At 40.0% G+C, this 18927-nt stretch overlaps 3 protein-coding genes across 9 annotated transcripts; 1 reads left to right on the forward strand and 2 right to left on the reverse strand.

Annotated features, from left to right (window-relative positions):
* Nucleotides 1-10959: 10959 nt before the first annotated feature.
* Nucleotides 10960-15124, reverse strand: LOC143208123 (S1 RNA-binding domain-containing protein 1). Its single transcript, XM_076422216.1, has 2 exons — nucleotides 12777-15124; nucleotides 10960-12592 (listed from the first exon to the last, which is right to left on the reverse strand). The coding sequence occupies exons 1-2, from the start codon at nucleotides 14901-14903 to the stop codon at nucleotides 11825-11827; spliced, it is 2895 nt and encodes a 964-aa protein (XP_076278331.1). The 5' UTR covers nucleotides 14904-15124; the 3' UTR covers nucleotides 10960-11824.
* Nucleotides 14722-16658, forward strand: LOC143208137 (uncharacterized). 7 transcript variants are annotated; one of them, XM_076422267.1, is made up of 4 exons: nucleotides 14722-14990; nucleotides 15063-15263; nucleotides 15360-15520; nucleotides 15656-16658. In XM_076422267.1, exons 2-4 carry the CDS (start codon nucleotides 15254-15256, stop codon nucleotides 16430-16432), a joined length of 948 nt encoding a protein of 315 aa, XP_076278382.1. In that variant the 5' UTR covers nucleotides 14722-14990; nucleotides 15063-15253; the 3' UTR covers nucleotides 16433-16658. The 7 variants fall into 7 exon arrangements, with proteins under 7 accessions (XP_076278382.1, XP_076278380.1, XP_076278381.1 ...); XM_076422265.1 differs by having other exon boundaries at nucleotides 15070-15263; XM_076422266.1 differs by having other exon boundaries at nucleotides 15077-15263.
* Nucleotides 16497-18468, reverse strand: Sgt1 (suppressor of G2 allele of skp1). The gene is made up of 5 exons (XM_076422273.1): nucleotides 18145-18468; nucleotides 17944-18054; nucleotides 17631-17832; nucleotides 16969-17168; nucleotides 16497-16891 (listed from the first exon to the last, which is right to left on the reverse strand). The coding sequence occupies exons 1-5, from the start codon at nucleotides 18184-18186 to the stop codon at nucleotides 16784-16786; spliced, it is 663 nt and encodes a 220-aa protein (XP_076278388.1). The 5' UTR covers nucleotides 18187-18468; the 3' UTR covers nucleotides 16497-16783.
* Nucleotides 18469-18927: the final 459 nt, after the last annotated feature.

An 18927-nucleotide genomic window follows, 5' to 3' on the forward strand; every position in this document is an offset into this window, starting at 1 on the left:
CCAAGCCTTCAAATAGTTATTAGTCCCTTGCACTCACAGCTGTTTTAACTGCAGAACTTGCAAAGAACAGAAAGTCAAATTTTGCAGGCTCTAAACACGTCGAGGTTGTGTCAACAGCAATGGGTGGTACCGAGGGGAACGAACCTGATGTGATCAATACGATGACTTTCGATCGCGCAGAGTTAATAAAAATATTCTTTCTCTATAAACGTGATTGATCTCCGAACATCTCCGTGTCACGTGCTTTGGAAATTGAAGAGTTAAAAGTATTTAAAAATAAGCCTATTGATGGTAGTAGCGAAAATACTATCTACAATTATTTTCTAATGAAGTTTTTACCCAAAGAATGTATTTCTACGCGTAATGGTTCCGCGAGTAATCACTGCGGCTCTCTGGAAATCAATAGAGGGGTTGCATTTCCTGCGATTCGATCACGTCCCCATGTGATAAATAAATGCTCACGTCTGATGGGAGGGTTGTAAGCAGTCGACTATATCGTTTTACGATAAGCACAACGGTAAACAATAACGGACCGGTTTCGATTGTAAGATGACGAGGGTGCGGTTTCGATCCCCGATGACCGATTCGTTGGTCGGAGTCGAGGTCTCCGTCATGAAATGACGTTCGAAAAGGAGGGGAAAAATAAAAACGAAGAGAACGAGGACGGAGGTGACTCAATATTTTATAAGGGTTCGCGTGCAACACGAGCCAGAGACGGGGACAACGTAACAAGACGCGAGGGCCGAGCTGCGACGCACGGGAAGGTAAACCGAGTTCATTTCAATTGTACATATTTGAGGCGGAACAACACTCGATGTTGGTTCACGTCCAATGTTCATACGCCCGGCACGAATATTATGCGCCGCGCGTAGATATTCTATTCGAAATGGCTGGCATGAATATGGAGGAATCCAACCCCCGTGCCCGCGGACCCTGTCCCGATCGTGCCAAAAGTCTGTCGCGATGTTGCGGTTATTGAAACAGCTTTAGTTCGCAACTGTCGAATTTACCATGGCTACCCGCGGAACTGGCCAGATAAGAAAGGACAACAGGCTGCGCTACCCCATCGATGCGACACAGAGATCCCGTAATGAAAAGTTCCCTCGCATACGAATTTTCCACTCCCATTCGCTCGTCCCGCGATTTACAATTTCTTGTTCGCCGCGCGCCGCGCCGAAATGTTCTCTCCCTTCCATCGGAAAATTTGCATATCTCAATATTACACTCTACCAATTTATTTGAGATACACGCAGAATACTAGAAATATTTCGGCAAACACGGTGGGTCGGAGGAGTCGCGAAATTTTGCGCTTCTATGTCGAGTGTCAATCGAGATTTCGAAATTGCGTTTCGCAGTTTAAAGAATTTGTCAAGTAGGGAAATGCTTAAAGATTAAATATTTAGAACCCATTAAAAAATTCTACAATTTTTTCGATCCCTCGTAACGTGTCTCTAGTCGCTGCTTCCCTGTAAACTCTCCCATCGGCAAACAGTAGAATATCTTTGTACGCTGTCCTCGTCGCTCCGATTGTTAATCGCAACTCCAACAAAAACGCAGGTGCGCAACGTGTTAAAACGCAGACAGAGAACACCATAGAAACAAGCGAAAGGGTCGATGGTGGAAGAGCGATTCAATCGAGGACGCGACCCCCTATCGCGTCGATGAGGAGACTTTTTCGAGGAAATTAATTCATATCCGTCAGCGGAATGGAATCCCATGGTGTCCCCCACCGTCGAGCCTACGGCTAGACATCATCCGTTCCGCTTTTGAGGATCGTTACCGCTTCCAGGTACCGTCGGTTTCCCCTTCGACAACGACGAGGTGCGGAGGGTTTACAAGCCCCACCGTCACCCATGCTTCACGTTCGCGGTGCACCGCGATAATTGGATCACCGAGCCTCCTATGAGTCGCGACCGAAATTAAGTAACCTCCGGCGCACCGGTAGCTAACCCCCCAAGTCCTACACCCCGGTATCACGATGATGCTTGGGCACGAACAACGGGGAAGAGACTTCCCCGCGTCAACGCCGGAAACGTGAATGATGAAGATTCTAATACACCGGATTATTTCTTCTCATTTTTTTCCGTAGACCAGTGACGGACGAATTTAATAGAGTGTGTCGAGACGTGCTTATCGCGTAATGCTAGAAATTGCTTATTAGGTTGTTGCATATGAAATGTCCGATTTTTAGCAGTGACATTAAACAAACGAAATTTTGTACCCAATGTATTCTATCTACAAACTTTAAGTTTCTTGATTGCAGTGCCGTAACGAGGGCGTGGCGAAAGAGGCGCCCGCCACGGGCGCAACTGGGTTTGGGGCGCAAAACAAAGAACACCGACCCGGTTGAGGGTCGCTTGGACGCTTTTCAATCCCTGCAAAAAAGTTACGAACTCTCATTACAAAACACGTATCCAAATCTAGACATAGAATTAAGGATTTTCATAACAATGCCTGTAGCAACAGCTTCCTGCAAACGTTCGTTTAGCAAATTAAAAATTGTAAAATCGTACAAACATGTCTATAATATCAATTGAAAAAGATGTTGCCAAAACATTAATAGTTTCATCTAAGATTGCAATGTAAAAGAAAATTTCTATGCTTTCCTTTGGTACAGCACAATTATTGAAAATCCTATTAATAGGCTTCCGGTAGGTTAAATTGAATGTTAAATTGAATGTAATTATTTTTTTCTTTTAATTCAGTCTTTTCAGATCCGGAAGTGGGAACAGTTAGCTAGCATCTGTTATCCGACTTGGCCTTGTACCCCGACGTGTTCGAATAAACGAGCTTCTATTTTATTATAATTTTACGGTCGGTATAAGGGATGCCGAGCTTTCCACCCCGAAAAAAGAAACTAAGGGACTTACGTTTGCCGTTTTTTTCATTAAGGCGTGTACGCACGCGAGTGGTGCAGGGAAGGGCCGAGCACGGGGGGGCCATTTAATGAAACCGTTCCCATGTTTATAGATGCCTTGGTCGGGGGCTGTATTCTCGTGGCGATATAAATATTATATATGTTGTTACGAGGCCGTTGCGCAAGCCCCCGGCATCGGAAGGACTTAAGCGGCCGAAATGGCGCGGCCGTGGCGGTAAAGAAAGCACGGGGCCGGAAAAAGCTTCTTCAGTAGGAGAGACCGCTTTGTGCGAGGCCAGGTTAAAGCCAACCGGTGGAAGCAATTTGTACCCTCGCTTAACTTTCGCCTTGTTATTTACAGATCACTCGCAGATCCGTATTGTTCGACGATGATGAACGATTATGGCGCGAGACACGATTCCGCCCGCACCCCTCACGGTAATAAAAGTTGATCTTACGACGAGTGTCGGTCTCCGAACCGCGTTTCAAATCATTTATCAGAACTGTGCCAGATTATTGTGGTACTTACGGTCTCAGATTTGCCGAAAAGGATAGGGGGACTTTTCCTAGCGCTAGACACTTAAGGTTTCTCTTAAATAAATGAAAAAATATAATACTTGGATCCTGTTTCTTGCAATTGATGCACAAAATTCTTATTTTGCATAAATACCCGCAGCCCAGCGAGAAGAGTCATCAAATTTTATCTTACGCCTTCACGAGGGAACTGACAGAGTCCGGTTTTTCATCACGTTTTTCATCCTCGTATTTGTTGTGGAACCACGTCGGCTGCCACTAAAAACTCAGACATCTGTGTACATCGCTATTGAGTTCCAGTGAAATAAACTAGTGTGTTTTGTCGCGGGTGTCTGTTGATGATAAAATCTCCGCTCGGGGTGAACGTATGATCGGCTGGTATTAAGAAGAGAACCGCGAGCCTTCGAGCTGGGAGGGAACAACAGACTGTTCTGTGTGTCGCAGCAGGGCCCACAATGCCATAACGACAAAATGCAGGCAGATATTGCGCGCGAAAGGGTCGCCGGGGGTGAGACGGCACGGGTTGGGGGCCGCAGTAGGTGCAGCCTCGGGTGAAAAGTAGTTTCAGACCGTCTACTCTAACAATGCCGCGTATGAAAAGGGAAGAAAAAGCGGAACGCATGAAAAGCGTGCCGGAAAATAAAGGGAAGATACCGAAAGCAAAAGAACGACCCGGAGGTGGAGAATTCAATGCCAAGGTTCGGCCGCGCCGTACCGAGGAATCGATACTCGATATTTTCGGCTCGCAAACCGATATATAGAGGGTGGGCCGCGTAAACTATCCTGAGTTATTTCCTTGGGGAGCAGCCGAATTTTTATGTATTGCCACCTCGTATATCTTCAAGGTACGGTGCAATCAAAATTACAAGAAACCGTGGCACAATAAGCTCTTCTTTTCTGGTAACATAATGAACAACCTTGCCTTACAATTTAATTCGAACATTTCACATTTAACCATGCTAAGGTTAGCTTCATAATTGATGGCGCACACTTCAAATCAGAACTACTTTTTTAGGAATGAACTAAACATCGAAATTTTACAATAAAATAGTGAAAGTTGCTTTTTACAACTTTTTGTTTGAACTTGTAACGAAAATGTGTGTTTGTTCACGCTATTTAACACTGAATTCATTAAACTTACAGCTGTACCAATCGATTGTTAAACAATTTTCGATGAAATTGTGTTCGTAAAATAACGCGACAAGCTTTTTAATTAAAAATGTGCAATGGTAGTGCATTATACGTGCATATCATTGTATCTCGTGAATTAGTAGCGTATTCGATGAACAAGTGTGCAAACTCGTGGTAGTAGCAATTTATTTCTTTTCGTCGAGGCAAGGGTAAGTAGAGAATTGTGTTTTTTTTGTGCACCTTTTCGCTCGCCGCGCATATTACATTATTTACATCAGCCCCCGCGCTGGAAGTGCTCGCGAAGATTATAATAATTTACCTTGACAATTCGGGCCGGTCGATGCGAGGAGGAGACCACGGTCACGTACGAACGATTTCGTTCTTATCGCGTCCTAGCTCCTAGTTTTCTAGATCGTTTCACCTCAACACGCAACCGACCATTCTATTTTCTATCGAAAATACATTTGGGGCCCGGCATTGTGTGTCCCATCGAATACGTCTTCATGGCCGCGAACTATGTTATTCCCGATTCCGCCCACCGTCGTCTGATTTATCCGATTCGCTGAAGGGAATCAATTGCGCCCGAGGAACTCCGGATACCATAGGCGGACTTTATTTCGACGTTCCCAGCGAACGGATATCTTCGCCGGCTGATTCATTTCAATCCCGAATACTTCGGGATTCATCTGTTTCTTTTTTTATTGCTGAACACCGTTCTTGTCAAAGCGCTTCCATCTCCCTAAGATATACGCCGAGAGTTTTAAAACGGAGCGAACATCGTAGAAAAATTTTCTTATTCATACAAGCAATATAATAAATTCAATTACAGCGAGAAATTCTAAATTTCGTAGTTGATTTTGCAAAATCCGAAATGTGGAACGAGCTCAATTGGACAAGAATTGTACCCCATAAATGAACTCGTTATGATGAGACAGCGCATCTTAATGCAAAACAAAAATGTTCTACCTGAATCGCAACAAACTGGAGTGAAATAGAAATTTATTTTCTTTCTTAATATGTTTAGCGGGTTGAAAATAATATAACAGTATTCTTCGATTTTTCTAATATGTTTGCTGTTTTAAATTGCACCTATTCATTTTTCTTATAAATGCTTAAAAAATCCGCTGTCTAGTTATGATGAGTGGACTGCGGATCATTATACAAAATAAAAACCTTTTTTATAAATCGCAAGTGACAGAAATCAGATATAGATGTATTTCTTTCTAATTTGAATAAGTTGACAGTTGTTTTAAACAGCAGCTACTACAATATCCATGGTACCCACGATCTGTTGTTTCTGTAACGAAAAAATCGGGTAGGACTGATAAAATGTTGACGCAACTGTGAACACTAAAGACATTAGAATAATCGGGGAAAACAAATGGTATTTCGAGGATACCAAGGATTTATTTTAGTGTATCCACGAGCACACCAAAAGCACCGAAGGAAAATCCCATGAGTTTTAAGGCCCGAAAGGTTTCTGTGGACTTTACAGCTTCGGATGTCTCCAGTGATTTAAAGAGATTTCAGGGTATCACGAATCTTCGGGATCTCTAAGACGTTAGAGTAAAGGTATCGGAGTCTTAGAGCTCCTAGCTGGCTTGAGAGTTTCGCTCAGACATTTTTAATACCGATTTCTACGGAATCCAGAATCCTTACGCTTAACGCCACATATCCCCTGTGTATCGAAAGATTAGGATCTGTCGATAGAGCTCTTGATCAGTATGAAATAAATTCCGAATCCCCGACATCATCGCTATTGAATCCCACGGGTTCGAGCGGGGTTACCAATATGGACAACTTGTTTTTATTTTTACGCAACGCGTAATCCTGCTTCTTACAATTACGGACAGAATCGTTCAATAGTGAAATATGTATATCGTTCTTCACGGGAAAAACCGTCGTGTTTCAGAACCGTAACTAAATTCCTAGCAAGATCCAGCCGCGAGTAACTCTGCGACGGAACTCCGCCAGTATTTCACCGGAGGAAACTTTTCTCCGTCGTTCGATCAAAAACTGGCTCAGTTGTTTGAACAAGTTCCCTAAATCAAAGGTGAAGGTGTTTCATCGGATCAGGCCTCTCGCTGCCCTTAACGATGAAATATCTGCGTAGCAACGTTCGCCGGTGCGGCGCGCTACAAGTAAAGAAAAAACGAACGAAGATATATACTCCTGCTCCTAGGTCGAGCGCTTACATCGGTAAATCTGAAATAACAAATAAAACACGACTCGCGAATAACACGCGACACTTATTCCTGAAACGTGCTCGGAGATTGTCGGACGAAAAATAATGCTTGCGCTTCATCAACCCGTTTCCGGATGCGCGAGAAAACTACCAGAAAATCGGTCGCTGTCCAGCAAATGGAAAGGTGAACTTCGATAATTGTCAATCTTAAGCCATGTACTCTCGTGCAAAATTAATTGAAATCGCAATAACATTGAAGAAATTCTTTTAAACGGTTCTTACAATTAGATGTAGTCTGTATAATAAAACTATATTAATTGCAAGCTACAGGAGATACGTAGAAAATTCCTTTTCAATAATGTTATAGAGTTGAAAACGGTATTTTAAAATTCTTTTGATGTTCTTACATTTTTGTCGTAAATGCATAAAATCCACCGTCTAATAATTACAATATGATTACCCATGTATACAATATAATTATCCAATGTAAGAGTACCCATATGTAAATATGTAAATATGTTCTGCAACATTCAATAACACTATGGTGGTTGGATTTCATAGTTTTAGCACAATTTTACGCGAAGAAGAACGTGCTAAAGTTGTAAAGGCAAATCGAAAGTGCTGGCCGAGGTAGTTGGATACTGAGGTGAGAGGGGGAAGACTCGTTTCTAGGATTGCAAAGGTGCGGAATGCGCCTTCTCATTTCCCGATAATGCAAAGATGAGGTTTTTCAGTAGTCAAAAGCGTTAGATAAAAAATCAATTTAGGCCGTCATCGCCCTCAAAAGTCCTATTTTTACGTTTATGAGGCGTAATTTGCATTATTCGACAGCATGTAGCTGTCGCAGCTTTATGAAAATAATGCAAATTACGTTCCGTAAACATAAAAATAGGACTTTTGAGGGCGATCGATCGAGTGGCCTAGATCGATCTTTTATCTAGCGCGTTTGACTACTGAAAAACCCCATCTTTGCATTATCGAGAAATGAGAAAGGGCATCCCGCGCCCTTGCAATCCTGAAAACGAGAGTCTGCCCCTTTAATAGAAAATAAAACGGTGCACTAAAGTCGAGAATATCGGTGTGTATCGTTATTTCTAAGCGTTTCGGTGGCCGAAAAGGAGCGGAGTAAGAACCGGCGAGGCAGAGGACCGCGTCGGGGACAGGAACAAACGGAGCAAAAGGAGCAACGTGCTTAAAGTCGGACGAACGCGTCCTACTTGAGCCACGGACTACACACGTCTCGTGCAAAATTTATCCGAGATTCGAGAGACAACGGACGGACCGCCGGAATGGAGCCGGCTTTCGAGTTTCCCGATAGGAAAGCATACAGCCCGGCAGATTGCTTGCTAAAACTTTCAGCGTAGCCCGGAACGAAATCCTCTGTTTTTCGGGAAATGATCCGGAGCTACGGGAATACAATAACGAAATAAAGCCGGGGCGAGCATGCTGCGTCCTCAAAGCTCAACCACGTGATCTCATACGTGTCCCGTACGGATGCACGTATACAAGCCCGCCAGGCGCGTTCCGTACCCGTGCTCCTGTCCGCAGAACATTTTCAGCTTTGTTACCATTGTTCGCGGCGCACCGCACGCTCCGGCTCTACAACGAGAAAAATCTCCGCACTTTTCTTCCACGGCTTCTCTATCGACAAATTAAAAAGCGACGAGCTTCCAGTGTTTCATGCGCGATACACGGAGACAAGCTCTCGCAATTCTTCGCTGCCGAAACACGAGACACCGAACAAGCTATGTATTTATTGCTGTCTGAGACGAATGAGATTTCAACCCTCTGTCTTGTAACGCTACGACTTTGGTCCAATTATTTGGAGTATACAAAAATTTTAGTCTATTTTTTCAATCGTCCATACATAATGACTCAATTGCAGATTGCTGTTCCTTGCGATCATGTCAGACAATTTTTATTCTGCTCAAAGATCCGCAGCCTAATAATGATCTGTACTGATAATGGTTATAATTGGACAGCAGACTTTTCTGTGTTTTTACATTAACAAGACTATAGCCAACGAAATAAACTTTTCACGAAACTTTCTATGAAAAGTTTATTTTGTAAGCTACGATCGACAAAGAGGAATTACTATAGCCAACTTCATTATCTAGTGGTAGCATATCTTGTACGTCGCGCCTGAATAAAAGAAAATTGCGAGAAAGTCTAGAACTTTTACACGCAGCTAATAGATTGCACGAGCGTTAAACTTTAACACGCAGCTAATAGATTGCACGAAGGCCGAAGCGGCAACCCCCATTGATTATCCGCCGTAATCGTCACCGGCTCGATGCCGACTATAACAGCCACTAAATTCCAAATGGAGCATCCGCAGGCCTGTCGCGAGAAGGCGGGGGCGCTTCGCAAACACGTGCTAAAACGGGTGCTAAATATAGGCGGCGAGAAATTATAGATGCATTACCGCAACAAGCGGGCCGGGTTCGGCGGGAAAGTAATACGCGCGGTGGCGTTCTGCCAAGGAGACCCTGGGACCGCGGCAGGCAGGGGAAGATTGAATTTGTTAAACATTTAAAGGCGGCGCGCGCGACTCTGGGCTCGGTGATACCAGCTGCATGTTAACATCGAGTCTTCTGGAAAAGAGACGCACTTTGTAATCGGCGATTAATCTGTGGATTAGATCAGGCCTGCTGAATTCGCGAGACATTTCTCCATTTTTGCTTGTACGTTGAACGGGCCCCTTCATGTTTACTAGAATGTGATGATCGCGGGCGTGCTCCATCTCTAGCCTAAGTAGCACGTTTCTTTATATAAATGCAGTGAAGTCTTCTCAGTGAAGATTCTAATACATATAGCACCCTGGCAAGGACAGTGACACAACTCATAAAATAACGATTTTAATGTTGGAACTGTGATCGATGCGTTTAATTGGCCTCTACGTGCTAGAAAAACGCCATATCTCTAATTCCTAATTAAACTGCTATAGGGTAGTTATGTCAGTTTTCTTTTTGAGTCTGTTCATATTTGTAGCGACAAGAACAGTGTCACTTTAGAGTTGATAGAGGCATTCATAATATCATTTTACACAGCCCAATTGAATTCACTTCAAAAAATATTTTTCTGAAAGATTAAAGATGTCAGTACTATTTCGATGGAAATTTTATAATTTTCTTAAAATCGTTATTGTGAGAATAGTGGATTTTTACTTATGTCGCTATTCTTGCCGGGGTGCGATATGTACAAAGAAGGGGAGATCTCTCGCGGGGCACCAATTCAACAGACCTGATCTAATCCATAGATTAGTAAGATACACTTCACAGTATACCGTCAACAATGTGTTAACAATGCATACACGCGTTCCATCATCGCACCCAGGAGAATTTCCACGTACCTTCTCTCGGAGAGCCCGTTCCCCTAGCCTCTCCTTGACTCCGCTGGAAAAGGTACACGGCTGGGTATCCAACGCTTTTGTTTCACGCAACTGGGTAAAGCCGATTCATCAACCTTATCTACCCGATCATCTCCGACTCTGACTCGCCGTATAGGGATCCAAGGCCGCGTGTAGAACTTTTACCGCATTCAGTATAAATGTTTCCAGGCTTCGACGCGCCGGATATACCCGGCTCCGGGTATATTGCAACCGATCCCGCGGGCGAACCATTGTCTGACCAGCCGCAGAAGGACTGCGGGTGGTCCCAGAAAGAAAAGAGTTGTAAAACGCGCGCGCGAACTGAAATCAAATTTTAGAACCTTATTCGCATGAATTATGTTTCTATTGGGGCTTTCCTAACATTTTGCATGAAATTAATCCCTTTGTATTTACATGAAACATTCTAACAAACTCGGAGAAATCGAAAATTTCATAAACAGTGTCTGAAGATATCGTAATTTGAATTGATTCGAGAGTTAGTTTTTGCTGCAGCATCCGATGCAGAGTAACGCCTGACCCTCGAACAACCTCGAATTCCATCCCCGGGGAGAAACACTGCGAAACGTGATCAGAATTCGTCTTTAGAAGTTTCCACCTTACCGAATGGATTCCACATCTTCTCGAATAACTGTCCTATTTACGCTGCTGCAACCGTATGCGAAATTTACTACTTGATCTACGACGTTCAATAAATACTCGCCTTCCAGAACTAGAAATTCATTTGAACGCAACACTTCTTCTGATGGAAGTAACGTAATCTCGCTATAATTGATATTGCAGACCTAACTACCTGACCGATAAAATGATTTATCTTTGTCGTCTATCTTTAACAAGTATATTAGGGGAATTAATAAATTGCATATTTTCGCAATTGATAATGATAAAAATTTACATCATTCACGTTGACGTTTTATAATGATGATAAAATGTACGCTCGTATTTTCACCATCTATTTCGACCAGCGGACCGTCTCCTAAACGGCACGGTTCACAGCCGCAATACATAAGCGAGAATAGCGGTTGCAATATGTGTATATGCACTTGAAATCGGACTGGTAATCATACGAGTATAATTGGCGTCATCTATTCAGAGGAGGCGGGAGCTGTGGAGCGCGTCGCAAATTTTAATGATTCTACTGAAAGCGAACTTATATTCGGTCGAGTAACCTTTTCTGTACGCGTTCAAAATGTTAAATTATTCAACGATTCGATGTAGCTTGTTCTCCTGTTCTTTCTTTTAATTAATTTCACAGAGAAGTATAATTATCAATAATTATCGGATGCGGCGAACCGAAACTGATTTCCAGATGATTTGACGGATGCGACAAACACGCGTTTATAATTCGGCGAAATGATTAATTCCAGGTCAGTGCGCGCCAATGACGAGGGACAATTTATTGTTAGTCGTTAACTCCGCGCCGAGTGGCGCGTGAAATATGCAAATGTTGGTCCAACGTGTAATACGTCCTGCACTTATGTTTATTCATAGAGTTCACGAAGGATCTTTACTCTCCTACTAGGGGGAACGGGGGGTGGAGAAGCAGTAAATTACAGATGTACGCCAGATAATCTATCCAACAAAATTACTTTATGTTAAGCTTTAAATTATGAAAGTCAACAGCTTATGTATGTAAAAATAAATGTATTGTGTAAAAGTTTGCGACGTACATATACAGAGCTATACATACACGTATTGTGAACTACACAAAAACATACTCAGGTACACATTATAATGTGCAAATTAGTTCCAAACTGATTCTGCTACGATCAACATCCACCGTGAGGACTTTCACTTCCACGCGTTGGCCTATAGTAAGCACGCAATTTTTCATCCATTTCGATGGTATGAGACCATCTCTACCAACACCTACATCTACAAATGCCCCGAAATGGGTAACATTTCTCACTGCTCCAGTCAACATTGTTCCACTGCTTATATCGTTGATACTAAGCATGCTATTCTTAAACAGTGGGCAATTACTCTTTAATCTTATATCTTCGTCTTTCTTCATAGATAACCCTTTAACGATTATTTCCATCGTCGTCTCGTCTGTGTCGAACTTCTCTGCCAAAGCAGCGCAACCCAACTTAGCGCACGATGTTACACTTTCGATGAATGAGTTGCTACCAAGATCCTCTAAGTTACACTTGCAATACTTTATAAATCGCTCAGCTATTTCATATGACTCGGGATGGATCCAAGTTTGGTCCAACAAATTTGGATTGTACTTTTTAATGCCTTTACTTTGTACTGAAGCATCAGTCGTCGATGTTTCCGGCAGGATTCTAATAAATCCAGCACACTGTTCAAAAGTCTTATTACCAATACCTTTCACCTCCAACACTTGTTTTCTGTTTTTGAATGGGCCAAATTCGCTTCTCCATTGTATGATACTGTTCGCCCTGGATACATTCAAACCAGCAACCCTCTTTAAAAGGCATTGGGAGGCAGTATTCACATCCACTCCTACAAAACTCACAGCCTCTGAAACTACCTGAAATCATTTGTGCCATTTTCATTATTTTGGTTCAATGTACAATACAATACAACGTTCAATGTGCTTTACTAGCACAGATTTGGTAGAAGTTTAGATGAACCTCCAGAAAAGCTACCTACAAAAATCATTAAAGGAGGAGGGTAGATAGCTGTTCTGCAGGTTCGCAGAAGTTCATACTCACTTCGTTTAATGTCGCTGATAATTGTTTCTCTGGTAAATCATGCTGATACATTCCCACACCCAAATGTTTAGGCTCTACCTTGACCAACTCAGCAAGCGGATCTTGTAAACGTCTTGCTATAGAAACAGCAGAGACTATATTGGTGTCGAGATCTGGAAACTCGGATTTTGCCTCTGCGCTACAACTATAAATTGATGCTCCTGATTCATCAACAATTGCATACGAAATATTCACTGCTTTAGACTTGATCAGGTCGTGCAAAAGCAGCTCTGTTTCTCGACAAGCTGTAGCATTACCCAATGCTAAAAGTGTACATCTATGTTTGTTTATCAATTTTATCAAAATACTAGCTGACTCTTCCATAGACTTCTCCCCTTTCCTATGCGGATAAATTACACCCGTATCAAGAACATTCCCATGTTCAGAAATTACTGCAAGCTTACAGCCATGGGAAAATCCAGGATCTATGCCCAGCACGATTTGTCCTCGAACAGGCGAAGTGAGAAGCAACTGCTTCACATTAACTGCGAATACTTCGATGGATGCTGTTTCCGCTTGTTTCTTCAGCTCGTTCCTAACTCGACGGACAACTAACGGTTTTATCAATTTTGTGAAAGCATAAGTAATACTATCGTGCATTATGTCCCTGTGATATTTTGAGGCTTGCATAGCTTCTTCGTATTGCTTACAACACCATGATGTAAATGCATTTTGAAAAAAGTCAGGCAATATAAATTTCACTGTAAGAATCTTTTGTGCTTCTCCTCTGTAAATGGCTAAGATTTGATGAGGTTTAATCACTCTTGTATTGGTATTAAAGTCATAGTACGTCTCGTATTTCCTGTTCGCATTTTTCTCTTTGGCATCGGACTTACTGGTTTTACATTCAGCAGTTCGTATTTTTATGATACTTTGGCTTTGGATTTCTTTCACCTTATCAAATATTACTTTATCCTTGTTAATTACGTCTCCTATTATATGCATAATACCGTCTTTAACTTGGGCCAGTGTTTTCAAACCTTCTTTGTTAGGCTCAACAAGCGATGACAAATCAGGTATTGGTTGGCCCTGTAACACAGCATTGCTTATGGATTCTAATCCTACTTTCTTCGCCCTTTCTGCTAAAGATTTGGTCGACGCAGTTTTGAAGAGGGAATGTATATATTCTAAGTCGTCTAAAGATTTAGAAGACATAACGGCAGCATGTATATTTGGTGTCCACTGTCCTGATTTATCGATAGCCTTTAGAATGGTGGCTGCTTTATGTTTGATCGTTGAAGCTAGATCAAAACTCTCCTTCATCGCCCTTAGTTTATCTGCTTCCATACCACCAGTCATGTTTCTCCTATATCTCGCAATAAAAGGTATTGTATTGTCCTCCTTCAGAAGAGTTACTACATTTCTTGCTATTTGTTTGTCAACGTTATTTACTTCGCTTACATAATCTACATCTGTCCAATCTCTACATTCTACAGAGTCAAACTTCGACAACAATCTACTTTTCGCAGCATCTTTAGCATCTGTTTTGTCAACACTTGGCACTTCATTATTTTCTTCAGAATCTTTTTCATCAGATTCTTCAACATCTGAATCGCAAGCAGCTAATGTTTTTACTATTTTACTTCTTGGCTCTGTCTTTTTAGGCTGTGCAGGAGTAGCCTTTCTCTTTCTATTAACAGCTGTACTTGCAGGTTCTGCAGTTTCTTTCTTTCGATTTGCTGCAGCCTTTGTCTTGTCAGGAACATATTCATCGTCACTAGAAACATATTTCGCTTCTTCTTCGGAGTCACTCTCGATTATTGTTTTCGTTCCAGATTTCACACGTAGAGATCTTTTCATTGTATAAGTTGACCAAATTTTCCTCAATTCAAACAAAGGTAAAACAGTCCTGTCCGTAGCGCTCTCTGTCCCCCTCCAGGTCCTCCAGTAAGCGCCGTTACCATGGAGAAAGGACGCACTTCTCCTGTCGCAAATTGTAGATACGAAAGAACGTTCGGTGGAGCAACGAAGACACATGAAACACCAACGAATGCGACAAAGATGCGTGCTACACGGAAAAAAGGTTGGTGGGGGAAAGAAGCGTTTGAGGGGCCCCAACCTTGCCCAGCAGTGGTGTAATAAGCTCATGTAAACATTGGATTCTAATATATTATTTAGATGAAACTGATATCGAGCTGTTATATATTGAATGAAAATAGTAATGTCAGAGAGAAAGTAATATGTTTATTTTTTAAGGATCCAACTTGAACTATGTACTATGAACTATAAACTATGAATTGTAATGAGTTTTAAGGTTACAGGTTACAGATGGCAACAATCGAAGTCACCTGATCCATTCTAACCAAACCTACAGAACCGACAGACGACAGGACATGTAATCGTTGAGAACGTGACTTTATTTCGGCTGATTTCGGCTTTTAGAGCCGACTTACTTTTTGAGAAATGTATTAATTTTGCGATAATAATCTGAACTTAGCATGTATGAACGTATGTACTCAGTGCTTATACAATATTGTACTATGGAATTTAACTAAATTTGAGTAAAATAATTTTTATTTAGTTAATATTTGTATATAATGGCAGACAAAGTTCAATTGCTACTGAAAACTTTATCTGGTAAAATAAATAAACATCATTTGTTTAATAACGCGAGAACAACAGTTAATAATGCCACAGAGAAAGCACAAGAAAAGTTGAACAACATACAAAATACTGTTATTACAAAGTATGATATTATTGCAAAGGTATTGTAATTCTTTATTCAATTAGAAAATTTAAACAAGCATTATTTATATTTTTTTTATATACTTATGGAGCATTTGTAAAATACTTTACATAGTAATATTGTAATATTATAAAACCTTTTTCATTGATTTCAGCAAGTAGATAAGGACATAGCAATACTTAAAAATGTAAATATAGCCAAACTGGAACCTAGTGCATTACCAAAGAAAGTTGTGAAATGGTGGCAATGGTATCAACAATTAACTGGTTTGGATAAAGTAGAAATGGCTAAACATCAAGTAATCATAGCTCAAGATATATTATTTAAATGCCAAGATGAACGGAGAAATCTTAGTAGGCAGGCAACAATAATAAATAATAAATTGAACGAAGTGTACTCAGAACTTATACAGACTAGAAGGGACGACCCGAAATATGTACAATTAACTATAATAGAAAATAAAAGTCTTCAAGATCAAGCAAGGATTATATCGGAACTGAATTTATTAGAGAAAGAAGAAAAGGAACACTTTACGCTATTAACAACAGCTATCAAAGAATATCATGACAACCAAACAATGCATGCTCAGAACTACAAGTACTTGTCTATCCTTGCATCTGCTGCAGTAGCAATTGTATCATTAATTGGTTCAACGATCTATAATAATATGAGAAATGCAAATATTCGATCTGCTGTATTTACTGGAGTAGAACAGAATGAGAAAAATTTGCAAAATGTACTTCATTCTATTGAAGATAACATAAGTGCAAAATTGAATAAGGTGATTAGCACAATAGAGAGCAATGTCAATGAACAAAGTGTAACACAAATTATTCCGGAAAATTCGAAGGATAGATTGAAACAAACTGCATATAATTTGGCCATTTGTGGTCTTGTAATTTATGTATTCTGTCGAATCACAATGGGCTAGCTGTTTTATTAGTTAGAATTTCTTTTAAAACATTGAATCACATAGATGTACATAACGCGAACAATTACATTGTAATTTAGTTGCATTTATTATATTTTAATTTTTTGTGCTTTGTACAAGAAACCAAGATTACATTTTGTCAGAAAAATATGCCATTGCATTCAGTAAACTAAACGAATACAATATAATTCTTAGCTAGGAATAATCGTGTAACTGATTAGTTAACTTTATGATATACAACAGAACATTTGAAGAGTAGACAATATTATGAGTTATATCGAGTATTTTCATTATTTATGAAATAATTTTGTTAAATAATAAGCAATTTAAGTATCCGTTGTGTTGACTGTATTATGAATTCCAAGGTTTCCATTCCATTCCATCTGGAAGTTTTCTTTCAACTGTTCCTTTTCCTACATTCGACCAATTGGTGCTCAGTACTGTACCACCAGACTCTTGCTGTTTCCAGAAAAAAGTACAATATTAATATTTTATATGGAATTACATATTGTAGATAATCTCAGGCAAATACTCACGTAAGATTTATTCATTGCTCGTCTAACTTCATCGGAGCCTCTACTATATATCTGCTGGAATAAAGCGTTTACAGCTGCATCACCTTCTGGTTTCTCTTCTGCCTCTTGTTTCTCAATCTCTTTCTCTAATTTATTCCAATCTGGAGCTTTCGTACACGAACTGGGATACTTTGGTGGTTGGCTACCAGCTTGTAGAATTTCTAAAAAATCATTTTGTTTTCAGTACTCGGTATTTAAAGTATAAGCGACAACTAGACTGTGAGTTTTATGCATTTATGCCAAAAATAAGTTGATATGATCTCAAACATTAAAGAGATTACAAGAATTTTAGAGTGTCGACACATTTCTTACAGTTTAATAAATCTATTTGGTTCCTATGTCTTGTAATTTATGCTGACAATTTTTGTTTTGCATAAAAGTCCGCAGTCTAGCGATAATACATTCTCTTCATGGTGAGCGCATAGGATATATGTATTTTCTTTCTCTTAATTCGTATAAGGTAAAATATAGATCAGGTTGTTTCATAAATCAGTTCTGCTTTAGCAAAATCAATAGATGCTGCTAACTACTATTTTTTCAATACTTTTTGTATTTGAATGTGACATACACATCTGAACTCGAACAACTTTGAAATAGATCATGGTAAATGCAAGCTGGTTTACCTTGAGGTATGGGCTGAACCTCAGCCTCTGCAACTGGATTTCCTTTTAAAGAGTTCCACCTAATCCCAGATTGTTTCTTCAACTTGATTTCTATTTTTGATGGGTCTACTTTGTGCAAACACTGCTCCGATACTACAGGATGAGCTAAATCTAACTCCAAACTATACTCATTTCCTGATGGCAGTAAAGCTGATACACTTAGCTAAAAACGAACAAGAAATTATAAATGTCGATTTAGACAATCAGTGAGCTAGTACAATAAACATTACATAAAACAAAATCATGTGTTTATATTATGGAGCAACATATTTACCGTGTTCTGACCATAAACAATTTTAACATTTTGTGTATTCTTCGCAAGAATCGTAACTATGACATGTGTCTCCGTTTGATACCAATCGTACCTTATTTTGGGAACTAACGTCTGTAAAAATAAAGAAGAATTCTCATCCGATAATAGAACTTTACAAAATAATTGTTTGACATTGCGATATTCTTCAACGGTAACACTTACTGCATTATTGTCTTTTTGGGTAGAACTTTCTTCATTCGCCATTGCACCGTTCCCCTTGTGATTATCAAAAGCTCAAATCGCTAAAAACTTTGACAGGAAAATTATTCGCGTATGCCGCACTTCTCGAAAGTTCATGTCACAGATGTCAGGAACGTAACAGTAACAAGTGACCCTGCACCTAACCCTGCACCGAGCGTCGAGATAAAATCACTTCAAATTATCTTATCATGAAAGAAAAGGAAATTTTGTTATGTTTCTATTTTATGCGTTTATGATAAAAATCGATACGTAAAATTTAAAGCAGTGGGTCCCTTGTACTTGGGCAGACCTGGGCAGAGTCTGACCTGGGGAAACATTTGATTCTACGATTTGGAAAAACGATTACTTCTCACGAAGTTTATTCATATTGTACAATATTAAAAAGATTTAAAGACATGAGTGTGTTAATTAGATAATTAAACGGGAAATATATAGAAATTTTCATTTGGCTCCTGTGTCTTAAACTGCGGATCTTTATGCATTTATGGCTTATGAAAATTTTCAAAAAAGGCTAGAATATAAAATTTAACAGAATTTTGTACAATTTTTATTTGTCTTAGATTTACAAAGACTGAAATAGGATTTTATGTGATTCCTATGGTCATTCCACTTTCTTAAAATTTGTCTACAAAAATTGAAAAATGCATAAACATCCGCAGTCTACTAATCATTAATAATTTTAGAATAATAATGAAACACACCTATGCTTTGAAATAAGTGATTATATCATTGAAAACTGTTTTA

Source organism: Lasioglossum baleicum, chromosome 4, assembly GCF_051020765.1.
Source record: "Lasioglossum baleicum chromosome 4, iyLasBale1, whole genome shotgun sequence".
NCBI classification, from domain to species: domain Eukaryota; kingdom Metazoa; phylum Arthropoda; class Insecta; order Hymenoptera; family Halictidae; genus Lasioglossum; species Lasioglossum baleicum.

Coding starts and splice junctions, on each gene's coding strand:
- LOC143208123 (XM_076422216.1), bottom strand. CDS start 14,903: ATGAGCTTATTACACCACTGCTGGGCAAGGTTGGGGCCCCTCAAACGC. Junction 12,593..12,776: donor TATCAGCGACATTAAACGAA/GTGAGTATGAAC, acceptor AAATGATTTCAG/GTAGTTTCAGAGGCTGTGAG.
- LOC143208137 (XM_076422267.1), top strand. Junction 15,521..15,655: donor AGTATGATATTATTGCAAAG/GTATTGTAATTC, acceptor CATTGATTTCAG/CAAGTAGATAAGGACATAGC.
- Sgt1 (XM_076422273.1), bottom strand. CDS start 18,186: ATGGCGAATGAAGAAAGTTCTACCCAAAAAGACAATAATGCA. Junction 18,055..18,144: donor CCCAAAAAGACAATAATGCA/GTAAGTGTTACC, acceptor TTATTTTTACAG/ACGTTAGTTCCCAAAATAAG. Junction 16,892..16,968: donor GAGCAATGAATAAATCTTAC/GTGAGTATTTGC, acceptor TTCTGGAAACAG/CAAGAGTCTGGTGGTACAGT.